An 18,178-nucleotide genomic window follows, 5' to 3' on the forward strand; every position below is an offset into this window, starting at 1 on the left:
TATATTTTATCAATAACATTGAAAATTGTGTTGCGATCGAATTCTATCTACGTGACTTTACCGAAAGAACCAAGAATATGAACCCTGAACATGTAAAACAAGAGCACTGAAGCCAACTGCTCATTGGCAACTGAATGCAATATCTATACCAACCACAAACCATGGCAGTACATGCGGATACCTGACGCACAAATGGAAAATTTAAAACTCTCCAGTGTGCGACTCTGGTCATCCAGAACAAACCGTAACAAGTGTACAACGGACGCAATGCCCGAACCACAAATACGAAGGAGACATCGCAGCGATACGCTGCCCTGCTCCTGACGCGGTTGTCTGGCTTGCCCAAGTAAATGTAAATTTGTAGTTGTTGCTCTGCATCTATATCAGCCGTGCGAAAGAAGTGCAGAACATTCGTATACGACCAATACTGATTCTGTCCGTGTACAAGTTGGTTACTGTGAGAGTCGTGCACCCAAGTGAATTGAGATGTCTTCTAGATTTGAAGTTTTCGTGACTGCAAGGATTCATACTCTTTGGTTTTTTCGGTAAAGTCACGTAGGTAAAAAAGAAATGAATGAAAAACAACTAAATTAAATCACGACGTTTCGGAGGCAACACAAGCTTCCGTCTTCAGGTGGAACCGTTACAGCCAAATTCATTTATTACTTCCGTGACTTTACTGAAAAAACCAAAGAGTATGAATTGAGATGATGATGAAGTGGGATGAACTTATTAGCGTGGCATACTTGGAAAGATTCAAACGCCACAGTGGAGCTTCATCAGAAACAAACACTTTTGAGATGCACTTGGGACACTGCGCGTGAATAAACGCTCGGCAGTCGCCACACTTGCGGTGCGCGACGTCGGCAAGAGCGAAGTGGTGAAGTGGTGTGGTGATGGAGTGGTGTGGTGGTGAAGTGGTGGGGTGGTGATGGAGTGGTGGCGGCAAAGTGGTGGCACAGCAGTGCGACTGTCGAAGAGGTCGTGGAGGAAATGCAGAGTGAAGGGGAACCCACTCGAATCGCCGCCTCTGCTGCTGGGATCCCAAATATGCGAGAACGTAAATGGAGTTGATTTACGAGGACTTAAATAAACACGGCTACTGCCCAGACATCACGTTTTTGTGTCGATAACCAAGGGTTATGCAAACCGCAGGATATTAGGTGCGCTGTGTACAACACACACACAGCTCTAGGAGCGTGTACGCACGGACGTTTGCGTGTTTATTTGTACACCGCGCGTGTGTTCGTGTGCGAGCTTGCGCGTGTGTGTGCACGCGATGGAAGGAATTATGGAAATGTTTTCAAAAGTCGGGGCGACCGAATAGTTTTGACAACGGGATATTAAAAGCGCGAGCACCGATAGCTTATTGCGTTTTCCTTTTTTGTGCGCCAAAAAAACCTCGCCGACTGCAAGCGTCAATGCCAGCATTTCTATTACATTGCAAGTACTGTTTATGGTGCAGAACACACATAAATGAGGTGTCAAAAACAGTAGAGAGAATTAAGTTGGTGCAACTTTTTTTTTACTATGTACTTGTTTTTAAAACCTTTTGGCTGCCCTCCATTGCCTGGTTCCATTCCTGACTCAGGCACCTTTCTGCATGGAGTTTTCAACTTCTTCTCCTGTCCTGAATGAGTTTTCCTCTCCCCCCAAAATCTTTGTACTCAGTGTGGCTTTTCTGGGTGAATATTCGTACATCTCACGTATAATTATTATTGTCATAATGAGTGTTTATGTGTAATAATTACTGAAGACGCGTGTTAGTAAGCGTGCAGGCACGCACGTATGCGTTTCCTACGCATGTGCTCACGATTTTCAAATTAAACTGCAAAAAAAATTATGAAAATCGCGTTGGAATACCAAATTTCGTATGATCCAAAAACAGATTCTTTCAGGTCATTCCATAATGACATCACTTCCGCTGTTTCCTGCCAAATATGTCAAATGGCATAAGGTTAAGCCCTTTGGGCGCCTGAAGTAATATATATAACGTAATGCAAACGAGCCAAAAAGTGCGCATTAAAATCCATTTTCTTTAAATTTTAAATGCAGCCTCAGTTATACTCCTCTACTTGGAAACTGCTTATGCAGCATCTTTAACGATGGCGAACACCATCGCGTGGCATTGCCGCAGTTTTCATGTACAGCATCGTTAAAAGCACAACACGCAGGCGGCGATGAACAATTGCATTGCGTCGTATTACATTGCATTCAGTCATCAACAAACAGGTTTCTCGAAAGGCGGTTTTTACTCGAGTTTGTCCAAATCAGCATTTAATCGCAGGATAAACACTTCGCTGTTGAATACATTAAAGAAATGCTGCATGAACAAAAACATTTGCAACGTTCCCGTTACCAATTTCCTTTGCCCATTGCTTGAGAGGACATGAAGGGCGGCGGGGGGGGGTTAACTAACGTCATATGCCACGCAGTAAATAACAAAAATCGCGCGTTGGTTTGATCTTGCCAGCTTTCACTGGCGGTCGGTGGTCTAGCTCGTGGGCGTGATCTGATTGAAGAGTTTGTCTTTGATTACTTGAGACATCAGTCCGTGGATCACCTCGATTGTCGTCTTGCAGCTGCGGAGACACACACACGTGATCCAGGGCCAATGAACATCATGGGACTGTAGTGGCAGTCGTGTACAAGTAGGCAAGTGGAAACATCATATTCTCCCCCCGTATTACAAGATGCACACAATTTTATTACTTTTATGGGATTTTAAAGAAAAAGTTTGGGGTGCATCTTACAATCCAATGGGCGTGTAAACCAATATTTTGAACAGCTTTATAGATAACTTGGCAAAATCAACAACTTTATTGCTACTACACATTACCGTATTCTCCGGCCTACGAGTTACACTTTTTTTTTCCCAGCATCCACTCTATATTTTTAAAATGTTACATTGGAACACCCTCGTTTCCTGTGACTTCCAGAAAGTGTGGGGTGCGTCTTGCTTTCCGGTAGGTCTTATAATCCGAATAATGATCTGCGACGTAGGTTGCCACGTCCCTGGGACCGCCGTGTGTGCGGACGGACGGAGGGCGTCCGGGGCGACCCCCCAGGCGACCCCCGGGTCACCTGTCGCGCGTCGCCTTGGTGAGCTTGTCCTCGGGCTTGCGCTCCGGCCCGTCGATGCCCAGCAAGAAGCTGCCCCGGCCCAGCTGCGCTTCGGACTGCTCCAGCTTCTCAGAGAGGTCGAATATCTGTCCCGTCGTGTAGTCGGCGTTCTGCACACGGGGCACCCCAATGAGACACGTGCCACCGTCAGGCCGCACAGACGACGACTATGACAAAGCCGGGTACAAACAAGGGGCTGCATAACATCCACAACCACTCAAACTAAATACTTAATTTGGAGCTTTCATACTTAATTTGGAGCTTTCGTGACTGCAGGAATTACTCTTTGGTTCTTTCGGTAAAGTCACGTATAAAGAGAAAATAATAAATGAAATACTAGCATACGACGTTTCGATTGCAACACAAGCAATCATCATCAGGTATAAATGAAATAGAAACACAAATCTAGTATACTTAGAAATGTAATGTAATACAGAGAGTCGGATAACATAACAGTCAACACCCTACCTGGTTGATTACGTTCTTCCTGAGAATGCTAAATTTGAGAGAGATAAAACACAGAACCAGAGACATAGAGACTAAAAACTAGACTATTTTTTTTATTTTGCCAGGTAAGGCCCACTGAGCTATATAGCTCTTTTTCAGAAGCGACCTGGGCCACAAATGAAAGCGCAACGAAGTGGCTTTTCACGTGGAAATTTATAGCAGCCAAATACTCGAAACGCTTGTTTCTAAATGAGGGGAAAACCAGAGGACCCTGAGAAAAATCCACGTGACCACGGGGAGAACATGCAAACTCTGAATATGCAAGCGTCAGGGTTGGGATCGAACCCACGACCTCCTGCATATCAAGCGAGGTAGTTAACTCGCCAATTTGGCACGCCTTCAAATCTGTATTGAAAAAAAATCACACCACAAACAAAATGCACGGCCGTCAGCACTGCCGAATGAGGACCTCTATATACCATGCAGGTCAGGTGGGTAGTTTGACTATACTTCCACATGTTGGTGAATAAGGGCCAGTGAAGGCAGGGACCATAGACGCTGCCGCACAATACAGTACAACAATTGTTTTTGCTGCACTGCCCTCTGCTGAGAGCGGAGCCCAGCAGTGGCCCAAAATCATCCATTTGTTTCTACGCTGGTCGCCTGCCCAAGTGCTATCGAGGTTCAGTCTCTGCGTAACTTCCGTGATCTGATGGCATCGGGCACATTCCGGATGATTTGGTCATAGGCCAGAATAGAAACACGCAGCATCAAACGCAGCAGAAGCAAAGCTGTAGGAACTTCAGCAAAGGGAAGAAAAAAAGAAATAATCCCCATCAAACACCGCTCGGGAATACAATACATAACCTCACGCACACCGGGAACACAGCAAATAAGCTCAAACACAGCGGAAGCAGAAGTGAAAGTAGCGTGCAGATTAAAGCACTTAACAGGACGTAACCCATCAAGGCGAGGGTGGCTTTTGGGGTTTCTCTCAAGGAGGAAATAAATGCAAGCTGAATGCAGCCCAGAGAGGCCGTGCGGAGCCTGCTGGAGCCTGCGTGTGTGTGTGTGCATGTGTGTATGCCCCGAGTACACATGTGCTACGGGGAGGTTGCATTAAATTGGTTCACCCTAACGCCGAAATCGAGTGGTGCGCCAGTGGCGCCCGCCACGGCGGTGATCGGCGAGCCACAGGAAGAGGCTTGGCGTGCCACAGGTCTGCAACCCCTCGCTTAGAAAAACACGAAATCGAGTCGGCGAGCGCTCAGGGTGTCCGGCCACTGAAACCCCAACCTTCGTTGCGGAAAGGCGGCCCTGCCGAGTGAACTTGCGGAACGTGGCTACGACACTGTGATCGTTAACACGAGGTGGCCAGGAGGATCAGGAGGTTGGCGCACCGAGCTGGCACTGCAGATATCCTGGGTTTAAAATCCGGGCAAGTGTTCACGATTACACAGGTTCTCCAAAGTGGCAAGATGTTGAGTCACAGCTCGGTCACCGATCGCTGCACAATAACAACAAAAAAATCCCACCACATTAAATTTAGTGTGCAGCTAGTTGTATCTATATTCTAGTTCTGAGAATTAAAAGTAGCAGTTTGACTGTTACGTGACAAAGATTACTATCAGTGGGTGGGGAGAGTGCTGCCCTCCCGACTGCGTGGACCAGAGAGGTTACTTGAAGGGGATCTCAAAATAAATTCTACGATATCCGCTTCTGTGGAACATTCCGTAACACGGAGAGTTGCAATGCTCCGCAAAAAAAATCTTCACAGACACCGATAACACAATCAGGATACAATTGGCACAAATGACAAATGAAAAAGCATGAAAATGTTTCATAGTGCACTTCAGTACTTTAAATATTAATATCTGCAAACCAGGAAAGGTGCAGGGATGGTATTCACAAGCGATCTTTCATTGTAACGTTAACTAGCACAAGACTATCTCAAGTAATCGCACAACCTACATTTTCCAACAGAATCCGTATATATGGTAAGTTCGTTAAGATTAAACAATTTAAGCGGTCTAGCGGTAACAAGGTGTGCAAGTGGTTTACTAAGATTTAAGTGATGCCCCATAATTTAACCAGATGCAAGTGGTATTCCAAGTCTCACACCATGAGCTACACTTAATACCCATTGGCTGGCCGATTAATAAATAGTAAGTTTTTTGCCAAATATATTACCCAAGCGGTTTAGAAATAATAATCCTTGGCTGCCACCTTCATTACCATAATTACCCTCCATATCCAAATTTCCACAATTCAAGTACTCTCCTCACTCCCTCTCTCCCACTCTCTTCACTCCACCTCTGCCGCACCAAACTCTGAGCACTCCACCCTCTTCACCCTCTCCGCTCACCCTCCTCCTCCCATTGCTCTTCTCGTGTCCCCACGTGGCAGCGAGGCCGAGGCAGGGCACAGCGGGGGCTAAGTGCCAACGCCGGAGGGCTCGTTTGAGTTATTCATCTTCATTAGTGGTCGGCGGAAAAACAATACCGGGGGGGTGGAGCCCGGGGATACGAGGCTCCGTCACGCTTCGCTCTGCCACCCGACCGACGCCAGCGTTCGCCCGGGACGCGCAGGGGCCCGGGAGGTGCAGCACCGCACAGCAACACCGCATACTAACACCGCCACTCAGTCACGCTCGCCAATGCCGGCACACGTCAAGGCCCGGACGTGGGCAGAGGGGGGCTGCCGGGAGGGGTGCGGTGGGTTGGCGGGGGGTGGAAGATGCTGTGGCGGTCTGTGGAGGGGGGGAAGGTGGGGTTGGGCAAGGCTTGGGCTACTGGGAGCGGTAGTGATGGAGGGCGTGCGGCACTAATGATTAAAAAATGTGGATATGTGTATGCTGCACAGCCCATTCTTAATCTACTGCTGGATAATGCGCTGCTAACGGGGGAACGTTTGACCATACTTCCCCACGATGCTTTGCGACGGTGTTTATGTGCAGTCATTTGATGACCGGGATGAAACCATCAACTCCAGTCGGTTCAAACATCGAAAACTCAGTGGTGCCAGCTCAGCGTTCTGACCTCCAAGCCACGTGGCCACTGCTAGAGAGGCTGTCACTTTGTTGCCGAAATAAGCAAACTGTGATTTGGTAATGCTTACATTTGGCTAGCATTGCGCTCAGAACCCAGCTAACATCACTCAATGTGATCGACATCTGAACTAGTACTGGCACGCTCCCCACCGCCCCCCCCCGCCGTATCTCTTTCGCCAACACACATACATACATACACGTGCAAATTCACATATCCGTGTCAAGCTAGGTGGGCTATGAGACTGAGCCGTGACACGGAGGAGGAGGCACTGAGCAGAGGGTGCCGGGTCACGGAGCAGACGTGTAACTCCGTCACGCCATGCGCTCGGGGTCGCGACCCCCCACACAAGCGTCTCTAAGAAGACCCTCATAGTCCCTCTGCTGAAAATATAAACAAATACGCATAATGTGATGACACAGATTATCGTTACCATACTTTCCGTGGTGGTTTGCACTACTTACTACTTTGGGGAATTAATGCAGTCCAAAGTAGGGTGTTTGTTCCCCCGAGGTCAGGGGTCGGCAAACCAAATTTACAAGAAGAGCCATTTGTTTTCAATTTGGTAAAAAAACTAAAACCTCAATATTTCAAGGAGCCGCAATGCAATGTGAATAACGGACAGTGGTCATTAATAAACAACATCACGAAGCAGTGCTTAAAGAGCCGCATGCGGCTCCGGAGCCGTAGGTTGCTGACCCCTGGTCTCGGCATTTCAGTTTGAATGGCAGTTAATGACAAGTGAATTTTATTTAAATGTACAGTACTTTTGTTTATATCTTAATGTGTGAATATATGCAACAGATCTTAACATCCTCTGTGTACGGGAGGTTGAAGTTGTCAGCAATATCAAAAGATATGTGAATGACAAAGCATCAATTAGGGTGCACGTATTGCAATGTGAGCTGATATGTGTTGTGTGTGTGTTGTGTATGTGTTGTGTGTGTCGTTCAATGTGTTGTGCTGTGGGGAGCGTGAGCGTAGCAGCTAGTGCGCTGGGCTAAAAACCTAGCGACCCGAGTTCGATTCCCGCTCGTGGCCAACAGAAGTGACAATTATCTGAACCGGTCCTGGGCCTCCCCTAGGTCGACTCAGCCTCAAAATGAGTACCTGTTGCGGTGTAAACATTGCCACTAGGGAGGCAAAAGCGGCCGGGTGTGGTGGTGGCCACCAACCCCCTCGTGTGCCGTGCTGGCCTTCATAGGTGCTCGCTAACAGCACTTGCCCCAACAGTCTGTTAAAGACTATATGGGGGGTCTTTGCATGTCCTTGTTTTGCTGCGCCGCTGTGTTGTGCAGTTTACATTATGCAATGTGTGTAAGTGTAGTGTGTGTGTTTTGTGCAGCGTGTGTGGTGTTGTGTGTAGCACGGAGTGTGTGTGTGTGGTGCGGCGTTTGTGTGTGCTACACCGGCCTAGCACCCATGTTACGGAGTTACACGCAATATCAAGTAACGTCTAAAAGAGCGGCGACCCATGACGGTAACCACACACTGAGCAAGTACAGGGGGGCCTTCCACGCACGCTCAGCGTCGCACGGACACGCGACCGTGCGCCCGTTCCCACAAGCGTGCGTCTAACAATCACAATCACACACGCAACTGCAACCGCGCAAGCGGCTTACAATCGAAAACATTTGCGCAAGTAACAATCACACGTACAATTAAGCTCCCAACTTTGGCCACAAGCTCAAACGCACACAGGAACTCGCTTTACGCGGAGGAGCGTTTGATTTTTCCACCCCCCTCCCTCACCCCTCCATTTTGAGAGCGGGACGCTGACAGAGGCCGTGAATGTCGAGGACACATAATATACCCAGTAGTGCCGATACGAGACCTCCTCCACCATCACACTGGCACCAAAAAGGCTTCTGCCTTTTCATGCTTGATCCTGGACATACCTCTGCGTAGAGGCGGCGTCACAGGAAAAGGTGAGAGCCCTTTCTTGTCAAAACGCTGACTTTTTGAAGCCGTAGCCTCTTGCCCAATGCCTCTGCATCTGCTGTCCCAGGGGGGGGTCCAAAGAGGTGGTGCTTTGAAATTTTCCATTCACAGAGCACTGTGTCCTCCCCTCTATCAGTTTGGCAGGGCACGTGCTTGAAGCTTAAGGGCAAAGTGGAACGTGCCCCCCGGGTTCAGTCAGAGACCCCTGTAGGTCTTTAAGCTTCTGCACCCCATCTGTGTGCATCCTTACGCAAGTCTCAAAACATGCGTCCATGAGAATGAATTTATGGCTTTGGGCCAGGCATGATAATCGGTGCCCTATGTTTTGTGCACCATCTCTTACCAGCGCTTTTCACTTTTGTGCATTGCAAAGTGATTTCTCGCATTAATGATCATCACAAATGCTGAGCATCTGCCTGGATTAGAGGCCACACTGCGTGGTGGCCCAAGTCTTCTTTTTTGTATGGCAATGTCAACTTAACAACATTATACGTGTAGAGCGAGGTGAAGCCATTCGATAGTCTCTGTGTATGCTTGGTGGATTTGGTAATGTTGCCCGTGAATCAGCGGTGCGGGCAGTGTGGGATTATGCGATGCATGGTCTGTGAATCGACGACATAGGTAGCATGGGATTGTGAGATGTGTGGGTTGTGAATTGGCAACCCGGGCTGCGTGAGATCATAGAATGCATGGTCTGTGAATCAGCGATGCGGGCAGCGTGGCAGTGTGATGCGTGGTCTATAAATTGGCGGAGTGGGGCAGTGTTGGATAATTGCATCTGCCAGCCCCAGTTTTGCAGGGATTTATGACTGACCACCGTTTCCTGGGAAGGAGTCGAACCTCGAAAATTATTGGCTCCACAGTGCCGCCATTATTCTAATCCTTATCATCAACTATCATCAATCCACTGCTGGACGAGGGTCTCCTTAATTCTCTTGCCACGTGACTATCCATCCAGTGGCCTGCACACGCCACGATGCGTTTTCGGGTTGTGCTGCAAACCAAACAACACAACATCACGGAACTCGGTGTAAAATGAAAAACACATCAGACAGAAAGCAAACAACCGCATATCAAGCGGCAGATTGCACAGGCACGCGCCACCGCCGCCGCGTGTTACCGTGAGGAGACTGGACGAGCTCAGAGTGTTGACCCAGTACTTGTTCCACAAGAGCTCCAGCAGCTTCCTGTCGAGCGACGACTTGAAATACGTCACTTCCAGGGCATAGTACCTGCGATGGAGACAACACGTCGGGGCGAGCCAGTTTGTCACCAACGTGCTACAGGCACCGTGCACCACAGCACGCCCGCATTGCACCCACGTGGCTCGCAATCGGCAGGGTTGGGAGTTCAAATCCTGGTTGTGGGTTAACTCGGTCCATCATTCATCCGGGGTCGATAAAATTAATACCCCTTCATGGAGGTATTCAACGGTGGTTGTATTATGAAAACTCACCTTCACCATAGGAATGTGTAATTTCCACTACCGGGTCTGGGTTGTAAACGCGAAATGAGCACTGCCTCAATGCTCATTTGAGCAAGAAATGACCGACGTATGGACTCGTATATACGACGTCAACTACGTAGAAATTCAATTTCTCGGCACTGTAAACGAACAATAACAAAAAGCACAAAACATTAATTTTAAATGCAGTTCAATGGAATGGAGTCGACGACTGTGAGGTGGGACCGAGTTCAAGAGCTGCTTGTCATTAGCTCGGGCGCAGTCACCGTCATTCACAATCAGAAGTGGCAAGTTAGATATTTTTTCTCCCCCGGCAAACATGTGACTTACCACATTAGAAAACCTAAGCATGCCATTAAATGTAATTGACTTGGAACAACAAAACACAAAATCAAATGAAACACAACAGCCAAGAATGTTAGTGGCTACCGGGTAACGTTGCCTTGAGGCAAGTGAAGTCTTAAGAGTTTGGCAGTAGCCAAAAAGTGAGCCCTGCTGCTGCTACTACTGCTACTCTCATGTCTTTGCTGCTAAACGCTCAACTGTTAGCAAGACAGCATGACGGAATCACCCACAATGGCACCTAATATCATCCATGAGCTCTCGGAAGCTAAGGTGAGTTGGATAGTGCTTGGATGTGTGCCCACCATGCATACAACAGGTGCTATAAGGTGTGTGTTGTGGGCAGCAGACGGAAGTGCAGAATCATTATTTGTTGCGAACTGCATGTCAATGCTCCTTGCCTTAAACTCACACCACTGACTAGGGTGATAAAGTATATCCAGATAACCCTCATGACGAGCACTGCATGCATGAGGAGGCCCTCATCCAGCAGAGAATGGGAAAAAAGGGCTGTACATGTACAACCACAGGAGGGCGGGAACATTGACACGTAACGTTTTAGCACAGCAATACCCCATGTATTACTGCACTGCGTATTTGCGTGTCTGTGTGCGTGGCTTGAAAGGAAACAGTTATTTTCTCGATTTTTCTGACAGTCAAATAAAAAAAAACCAGTCAATATACTTGAGTATACTTCACAGTGAAAATTAAACAAAGCGTATAGGCTCACTTTCTTATTATTTTCAAATTTGTTGAAAGGTTCGGGCAAATACAAAAAAACTTTTACAGTGATCTGGTCAACTGATCGTTTTGCAGCTTCATTTACAATGGGGGAGTGCGGGTGGATAACAAAAAAATGCAATTGAAGGTTGAATTGAGTCTCAAATGTTTCAGGAAACACATGGAGAGACGCCGTGATCAATTTACAGCAACTCACTTCCAGATTCGGTGGCATGGGGTCGAAAGCTCTCACGCACATTAAGTGCGCATACCATAGATCCATGCATCCGCACGCCCGCAACCACCGCCAGCGGCGTAATGTGGTTGGCATGGGCTTTGGTGCAACGAATTAAATGGGGAGAGGCTCTGCCCAAATTCCCCCACCCCTCTTTGTATCCCGGCGCCTGCATCTACCCCCCCCCCGTCTGACCCATGGACCCTGGAGAAGTTGTGCAGTTGCACCATCTGCACACCACCCTTGATTGCTATACCGGTGACATCCGCCATCCAATCGCGTGTACGGACAGACGCGCACACGATGCAACCGCTCATGCATATGTAGGTGAGCTCGCACGTGGCCGAAAGAGTGAGAACGGCTCCACATCAACGGCACGTGTGTGTGCGGGGAGGCAGTGTAATTTTACAGACAATTTAGGGGTAGCAAAAGCCGAGATATTGTTACATAATGTCAAAGTGTGTTAAATATGTCAAGAGTTCTTAAAATCAATTAGGGATATACTTGACGTTCACAACTACTGTACTATATTTCAAAATGCCTATGGCATATTGGATTACCGTAAATAGGCACCCACGCATGCACGTGCAAACCAGCACTCGTTTACACACTTGTGTAAACAAAGACAAAGATCCCCCATATAGGCTTAACAGACCATTGGAGTAAGTGCTGTTAGCGAGCACCTATAAAGGCCGGCACGGCACATGAGTGGGTGGGTGGTCAGCACCAACGCCCAAGTGGTGATATTTATGCATCACACCAGGTACTCATTTGAGGCCGGGTCGACCTAGGGGAGGCCCAGGACCGGTTCAGATAATCATCACTGGTGTTGGCCGTGAGCAGGAATCGATCTCGTGTCGCTGGGTTCGTAGCGCAGCCCGCTAACCGCTGCAATCCCACTCCCTACACAATTGTGCATATTCACAATCAAATAATCCTGTGCTCATACACCAATACACACATATACATGCTCATACTCGTACAGAGGTCTTCCATACAGCCGTTAACAGACTGTTGGCATGAGAGCACTGTTAGCAAACATACATTACGAGAGGCACGATGCACAAGGTGACGGAGATGCGGCCAGCACCAGAGCCCGGCACCCTTAGCCTGCCCAGTGCTCATGTTTAAACACGGTATCAGGTACTCATTTAAGGCCGAGTTGACCTAAGGGGATATTTTAACCATGGATGGGAATCGAGCTCAGGTCGTTTGGGTTTTTAGCACAGTGTGCTTTCCACTATGTCACTGATACACACATATGTACACATGGGTAGACACACACACGCATCCCATTGGATACACACGCACAAGCATGCAATGCACACGCACACAAAACACACGCACCCACACACGCACCGGTAGCACTAAAGTCATGGCCCGGCATTCTTCTACACGTCCCACGGGCCGCACAGCGCGCCGGGCGGAAGCAAGGATCGCTGGGTGCAGCCACACACACGCACACACAAGCTCACACGCACACACGCATGCAAGCACGCACACACCCGAGCTCACACAGTTGCCCAAAGTCACACACACTCGCACAGACACAGACGCAGACTTACACGCACGTCAGCATATGCACACACTAACACACACACTCATACAGACATGAGCACTCACACACGCTCGTGCATGGAAACACAGACGCACGCACACACACAAATGTAGGGTGCCCACACCCTTAGTAGCCCCCGCCAGCACCAAATCTTAGCAAGCTGTCAATTGGCAATGTCAGTTAAGTAAAGACCCTTTGACTCAGGGCGGAGGACGTACAATATAGTGTAATGAATATCCTGGGCTAGGGGCATAGGGTTGAGGAACCTCCTCCCACCACCCCACCCCCCACCCACCAAAGTGGCCACGACGCCAGTGCTTGGCTGAGCGCATGCTCCAGCCGGTCGCTTGGTTCAGTGCCAAAAGATTTGATGAGCACGCCCAGGCTGTATGGCTAAGTAGTGGACTTCCATTGGAGATAAATTACAATGAAAAATCGCATGTGAGTACTACTCCTGCCAGCCCCACGTGTTTCCTGGTTTGAAGTGATCCATCAAACTTCTTCATGCTTTTGAAATGTTTAGTCCTTTCCCATAATTGTATGGCAATTTGTGCTGTCGGTGTCATTTCATGAGACAACGTGTATATTCGGATCTCAAGCAGAACCATTCGTGTTAGAGTAAGGGTCCATAGAAGCAGATACCGCAGTGACTTCTGAGATCCCTTGAAGTGACCTATGGTCCACATAGCAGGGGCCAGAACTTTCCTAGCCACTCTGCTACAGAGCAATATTCGTTGCACCAGAGTATAAGTCATATTTTTTTTATCACAGCTGGAATTATATTCTATATAATTATATTGCTATATTCTATCATAAAAACATCTATATTTTCAAACATTATTTTTTCCTTTTTTTCGATTTAAAGCTTTCGTGACTGCAGGGATTCATCTTCTTGGTTCTTTCGGTAAAATCACGTAGAAGGGAAATAATAAAATTAAAATAAAAAAATTCTCACGACGTTGATTGCAACACAAGCAATCATCATCAGGTGTGAAAACCACGGCAAGAAATTTTGAAAAAATTGTATGGAATTGTAAAATTAGGTGCAGACCCAAATAAAATGTGCTGTTTTGTCTCATTACATGTATGCTGTATCAGTGACTCAGACATTGGTTACACATTAGTCGAGGTTGGTGAACCTGTTGCTACATCACTGTACAACACAACATTGGGCCATTGTGTACAGCAAAGGCCAAATCCCAGTGGTTACATTTAGATAAAACATAGTCGTCAAACTTCATTTTTGTTTAAAGTTTGGAAATAAATGTTAAATGTTCATGGAATATCAACTCGTCAATTAAAGGATGAAGAAATTAATTGATTTGGAGCCATACATTCAGTCATGGCAACATTCGCTGGATAGACCACATGCAATCATCAACAACATACATTAGTGAGGTTTTTTTTTCCTAAAATTATCACGAGTGAGTAACACGATTTAGTGACGTGTGTGGGAAATGCCCTTTGTGCGCATATTTTCAATTACAACAGTGTTGTGCGCGGCTGTTAAATGCTCTTTCATTCCCAAGTGGTATAAGACTAGTGAATTGGCGCCACCTTGTGGAAATAAATAAAAACTCAAGACATTCGGCGATAAAACTGTGGCCTTAAAACGGGAAACAATATATCAGGCGACTACATTCCAGGGCTTCATATCACACGTCGATATAGTGTGCGATTAAAAATGCATAAGAACATGCATCATCACCATCAGCCACTGTCTAACAAATATATTCTGTTTTTTAATGCATGAGACATGAGCGTAAGCAATATCCGTATCAATGAATCTACGCATCGCTGCATGTCTAAAACAATACGCTAGAAAAAAATGCACTTTTCTGGCATCTCAAAAAACCCAAGTAAGGTGTTGCTCAAATGAGCATTGAAGCACTGATCATCTCCCATTCACAAGCCTCAGCCAAGTCTAAGTACAAGGCAGTCAATGTCAACTTCCCTCCCCATAAAGTGTTATTCTTTCTACGAACCTTCAGAGGAATGATGGAACAAGTTAACCCCAACCCCCACCAGGTTGTGAACTCGCAACCGTCGCTCTACCACCGTGCCACCTGGCATCTGTTGAAATAGCACTGTATTAACAACACTCACTGTTTGCAGTGCACTCCAAAATCTTCTATTTTGTTGAGAGGGATGGTCTGGTACTCGGACGGTCCTTCATCCGGAGGTTTGTATCCCTGCAGCCCACACGAAAGAAAAACCAAAGCTCCGCCATATATCCATGCAGACTGCTGGGGCAAGAGCTTTGAGTGAACAGCAATAATGGCTGGCATGGCAGGACCACACCTGGATAACGTTATTCTCCACAGTGCTTAAGGATACACGCTGCACCAGGTAATCGTGTATGGTTGAGCCAACCAAAGGGGAGAGCCCAGAACAGCATCGCAGGTTGATGTGTTTTTTTATGGCTTCTAATGAATGGAAGGGGTGGCATTAACTCATTACGTAAACCATGCACACATTTTTTTAAATCAATTCGTACATGAACAATTATACCTATCAAGTGTGAGATTAATATTCAACGTTAATAAGTGCATCATTATATCCCGAGTGTATCATTACACCCCAAGAAATATTAGCAAAGCCCAACCGCCACTCACTTTTGGGTAGGTGCGGAAAGCTCCGAGGTTCACTTTCCCTGCGGATATCGTGCGCGTTGGGTCGATCTAGAAGAAACAAAAAGTGGAAGTATTGATCAAAGGCTAAAATCATCAGCAAAAGGTAGCTGTAGAAGCAAAGCCACAAGAAAATAACCACAGAGATAATAAAGGCCACAGGGCCTAGAGGAATCACAGCAAAGAGTCGAGCCACAGGGGGCATATTCTCCAGAGGTAGTGGTAGCTAGGGTTGCCGTCAAAACATTGTATCGTGAGAAATGATATTGCGGCAGCCCGAGAGAACGTGATAGCAAATCCTCACCACAACGGCCACAAAGGGCTCCTGGAACTGCTGGTTCAGCATCTGCGTGCTGACATCAATGCCGGAAAGCCAGCATCCGTATCCGGGGTGACTATGGTACCAACCGATGGCGTTTTCTAGCCTGCCCACCTATAAAAAAACGCACGCACCACCCACACATTCACAAGAGACGCCAGGGCAAGCAGACATTCAAGGGAGGTGATGGCTTGGAAAAACCTTCATACAGCAGTGTATTGCTCACAGCTGATTCAACGGAATTTGATGGTGAGACGAACCTGCTTGGCGTTCTCGATATAGGCGGCCATGTACTCGTAGGCGGCGGCCTGCGCGTTGACGCGCGTCTCGGTGCCCTCCACGGGCAGTGCGAAACTGTCCATGATCATCATGGTGTCTCCGTCCACCTTGCCCAGCATGAGCCCCATCACCTCCAGGTTACCGCCCGAGCGCGCGTGCATCACCATCTTGAGCAGCGCCAGAGCCGACACCTTGCAGCACTTGAAGTAGTGGTGGCTGCGCACCAACACCGTCGCAGGTGTTAACGACGTCAACATCGCACATTCGTAGCGGTAGCGTGACTCACATGAACAGCAGCTTTTACAAAAACGTTATTGGTGAAACTGCATTGGTGGTTGTGCACAAGCACAAATTACAAACAAACGACACGCATTAAATTAAATAAATACATTGCCCTAGAATGAAATATATATGGAGGGGACATTTCGGGAAATGGCCCTTCTTCATAGCTCTGTCATGGAGGGCACAAAGTTGCCGATTATTTTTTTTACCTTTTTGGCAGAATTAATTTGTTCAAATAGTTTACCATTCAACAGTCGTGTTACTTTTTGGCAAATGCCAAACTCACGCATTCGGCGTCTTGTTCTAACAGCAGCAATTCCATTCCTCACGCACTTCACGCCGCCGGTCTCACGCAACCCAGTGAGGCACACAACACCAACAACAACCTCCGTTAACCACTAAGTGGTGGTGACATCACCACAACACTTGTGCCATGCTAGGTGCCCTTTGAGAAAACGTGAAGCGTCGTAGGCCCACTGACAGGTCACGGAAACAGACCCAGGTCCCATGGGTTGACTGAGATAACTGGCAGATGCACCAACTGTGCTTCCCAATGTGCCAACTTTCTGCGTTTTATCCGCCCGGGGCTCTGCTCGTTGTTGTGAGCGTCGCTCCTCTGCCTTCCGTTGTTGCTGGAGAGCGACTGCGTCCAACTCCTCAGCAGCGTCCTTCACGAACCTCCTCCACAGAGGCCGATATTGACACTTCTGGTGCCAGTCATCGGCAAGTAAAATCAGCTCCACATCCTTCTGTACATCATTCCATCTCTTCTCTAGCCCCATGACACACCAACACTCGCCATTCGCCACTAAGTGACGGTGACGCCACCACGGCGCCTGTGCCAGGCCAGGTGCACTTTGAGGCCACGTGAAGTGTCGAAGGCTCGATGACAGGTGGTCACGGGGCAGAGCCAGCAGGTGCCATGGGTTGACCGACTCGAGATGACTGGCTGACACAACACACGGAGTCAAGCACACGCATCCCCTTCCTCCCACTCAATCTCCTCCCACCGCTCTCACGCTGTCAACCTCACGACAAACACCCCCACCCCCACCTCCAAGACGTCTGGAGCACTGAAATCGAATCCGGTGGCACTCACACACGCGTCGCTTAGGGAAACCGACGCGCGTTAAGTCACCATTCACACAAGGTCAACTTTATTCGCTGGTAACGCGATTTAAAAAAAAAATCACTCTTTGGGGGGGGGGCGGGCCCAACAATCCGAGGCGCCACTTCGCCTAGCCGGGCCGCGACACTCACTCTTTGCTCCAGGGCTTGGCCGCGAGGATCTCCTGCTGCTGTTTCTTGTCGTACTTGTAGATCTCGTCCACGTTCTGTAAATCCTGCATGTTGTTCGCCATCTCCCACGTCTTTTGCGCCATTGAGGTGCCACCGCTGCCTCCGCCACTGCCGCTGGGACCGCCCGACGCCATCTTGGCAATGCCAAACACCGCGTGACGTCACCGACGGCGGCCCCCGCGGTAAAAACATCGTGGCGGCGACGACGACGTCATCACGCAAAGGTAGGGACGCGACGTGGTGACGTAATCGCGCAACTGCGCTGTCACGCTGGAAAACGTTGCGCGTGGTGACGTCATTGCGCAATGGCGCCGTCACGCTGGAAAACGTTGCGCGTGGTGACGTCATCGCGCAACGGCGCCGTCACGCTGGAAAACGTTGCTCGTGGTGACGTCATCGCGCAACGGCGGCACGCGTAAACATTGCGCGGTGACGTCATCGCGCAACGCAGCTTGGCACGCAAGCGCGGTGGCGACGTCATCTCGCGACCA

At 48.3% G+C, this 18,178-nt stretch overlaps 1 protein-coding gene across 1 annotated transcript; it reads right to left on the reverse strand.

Moving 5' to 3' along the window:
- Positions 1 to 2,233: 2,233 nt before the first annotated feature.
- On the reverse strand, positions 2,234 to 17,908 carry COPS5 (COP9 signalosome subunit 5). Its single transcript, XM_078604929.1, has 8 exons — positions 17,649 to 17,908; positions 16,088 to 16,322; positions 15,813 to 15,941; positions 15,494 to 15,559; positions 14,985 to 15,070; positions 9,679 to 9,790; positions 3,085 to 3,233; positions 2,234 to 2,582 (listed from the first exon to the last, which is right to left on the reverse strand). The coding sequence occupies exons 1-8, from the start codon at positions 17,819 to 17,821 to the stop codon at positions 2,495 to 2,497; spliced, it is 1,038 nt and encodes a 345-aa protein (XP_078461055.1). The 5' UTR covers positions 17,822 to 17,908; the 3' UTR covers positions 2,234 to 2,494.
- Between the last annotated feature and the right edge of the window lie 270 nt (positions 17,909 to 18,178).

The sequence above is a fragment of the Lampetra planeri genome, chromosome 23 (genome assembly GCF_965212315.1).
Source record: "Lampetra planeri chromosome 23, kcLamPlan1.2.h2, whole genome shotgun sequence".
NCBI classification, from domain to species: Eukaryota; Metazoa; Chordata; class Hyperoartia; order Petromyzontiformes; family Petromyzontidae; genus Lampetra; species Lampetra planeri.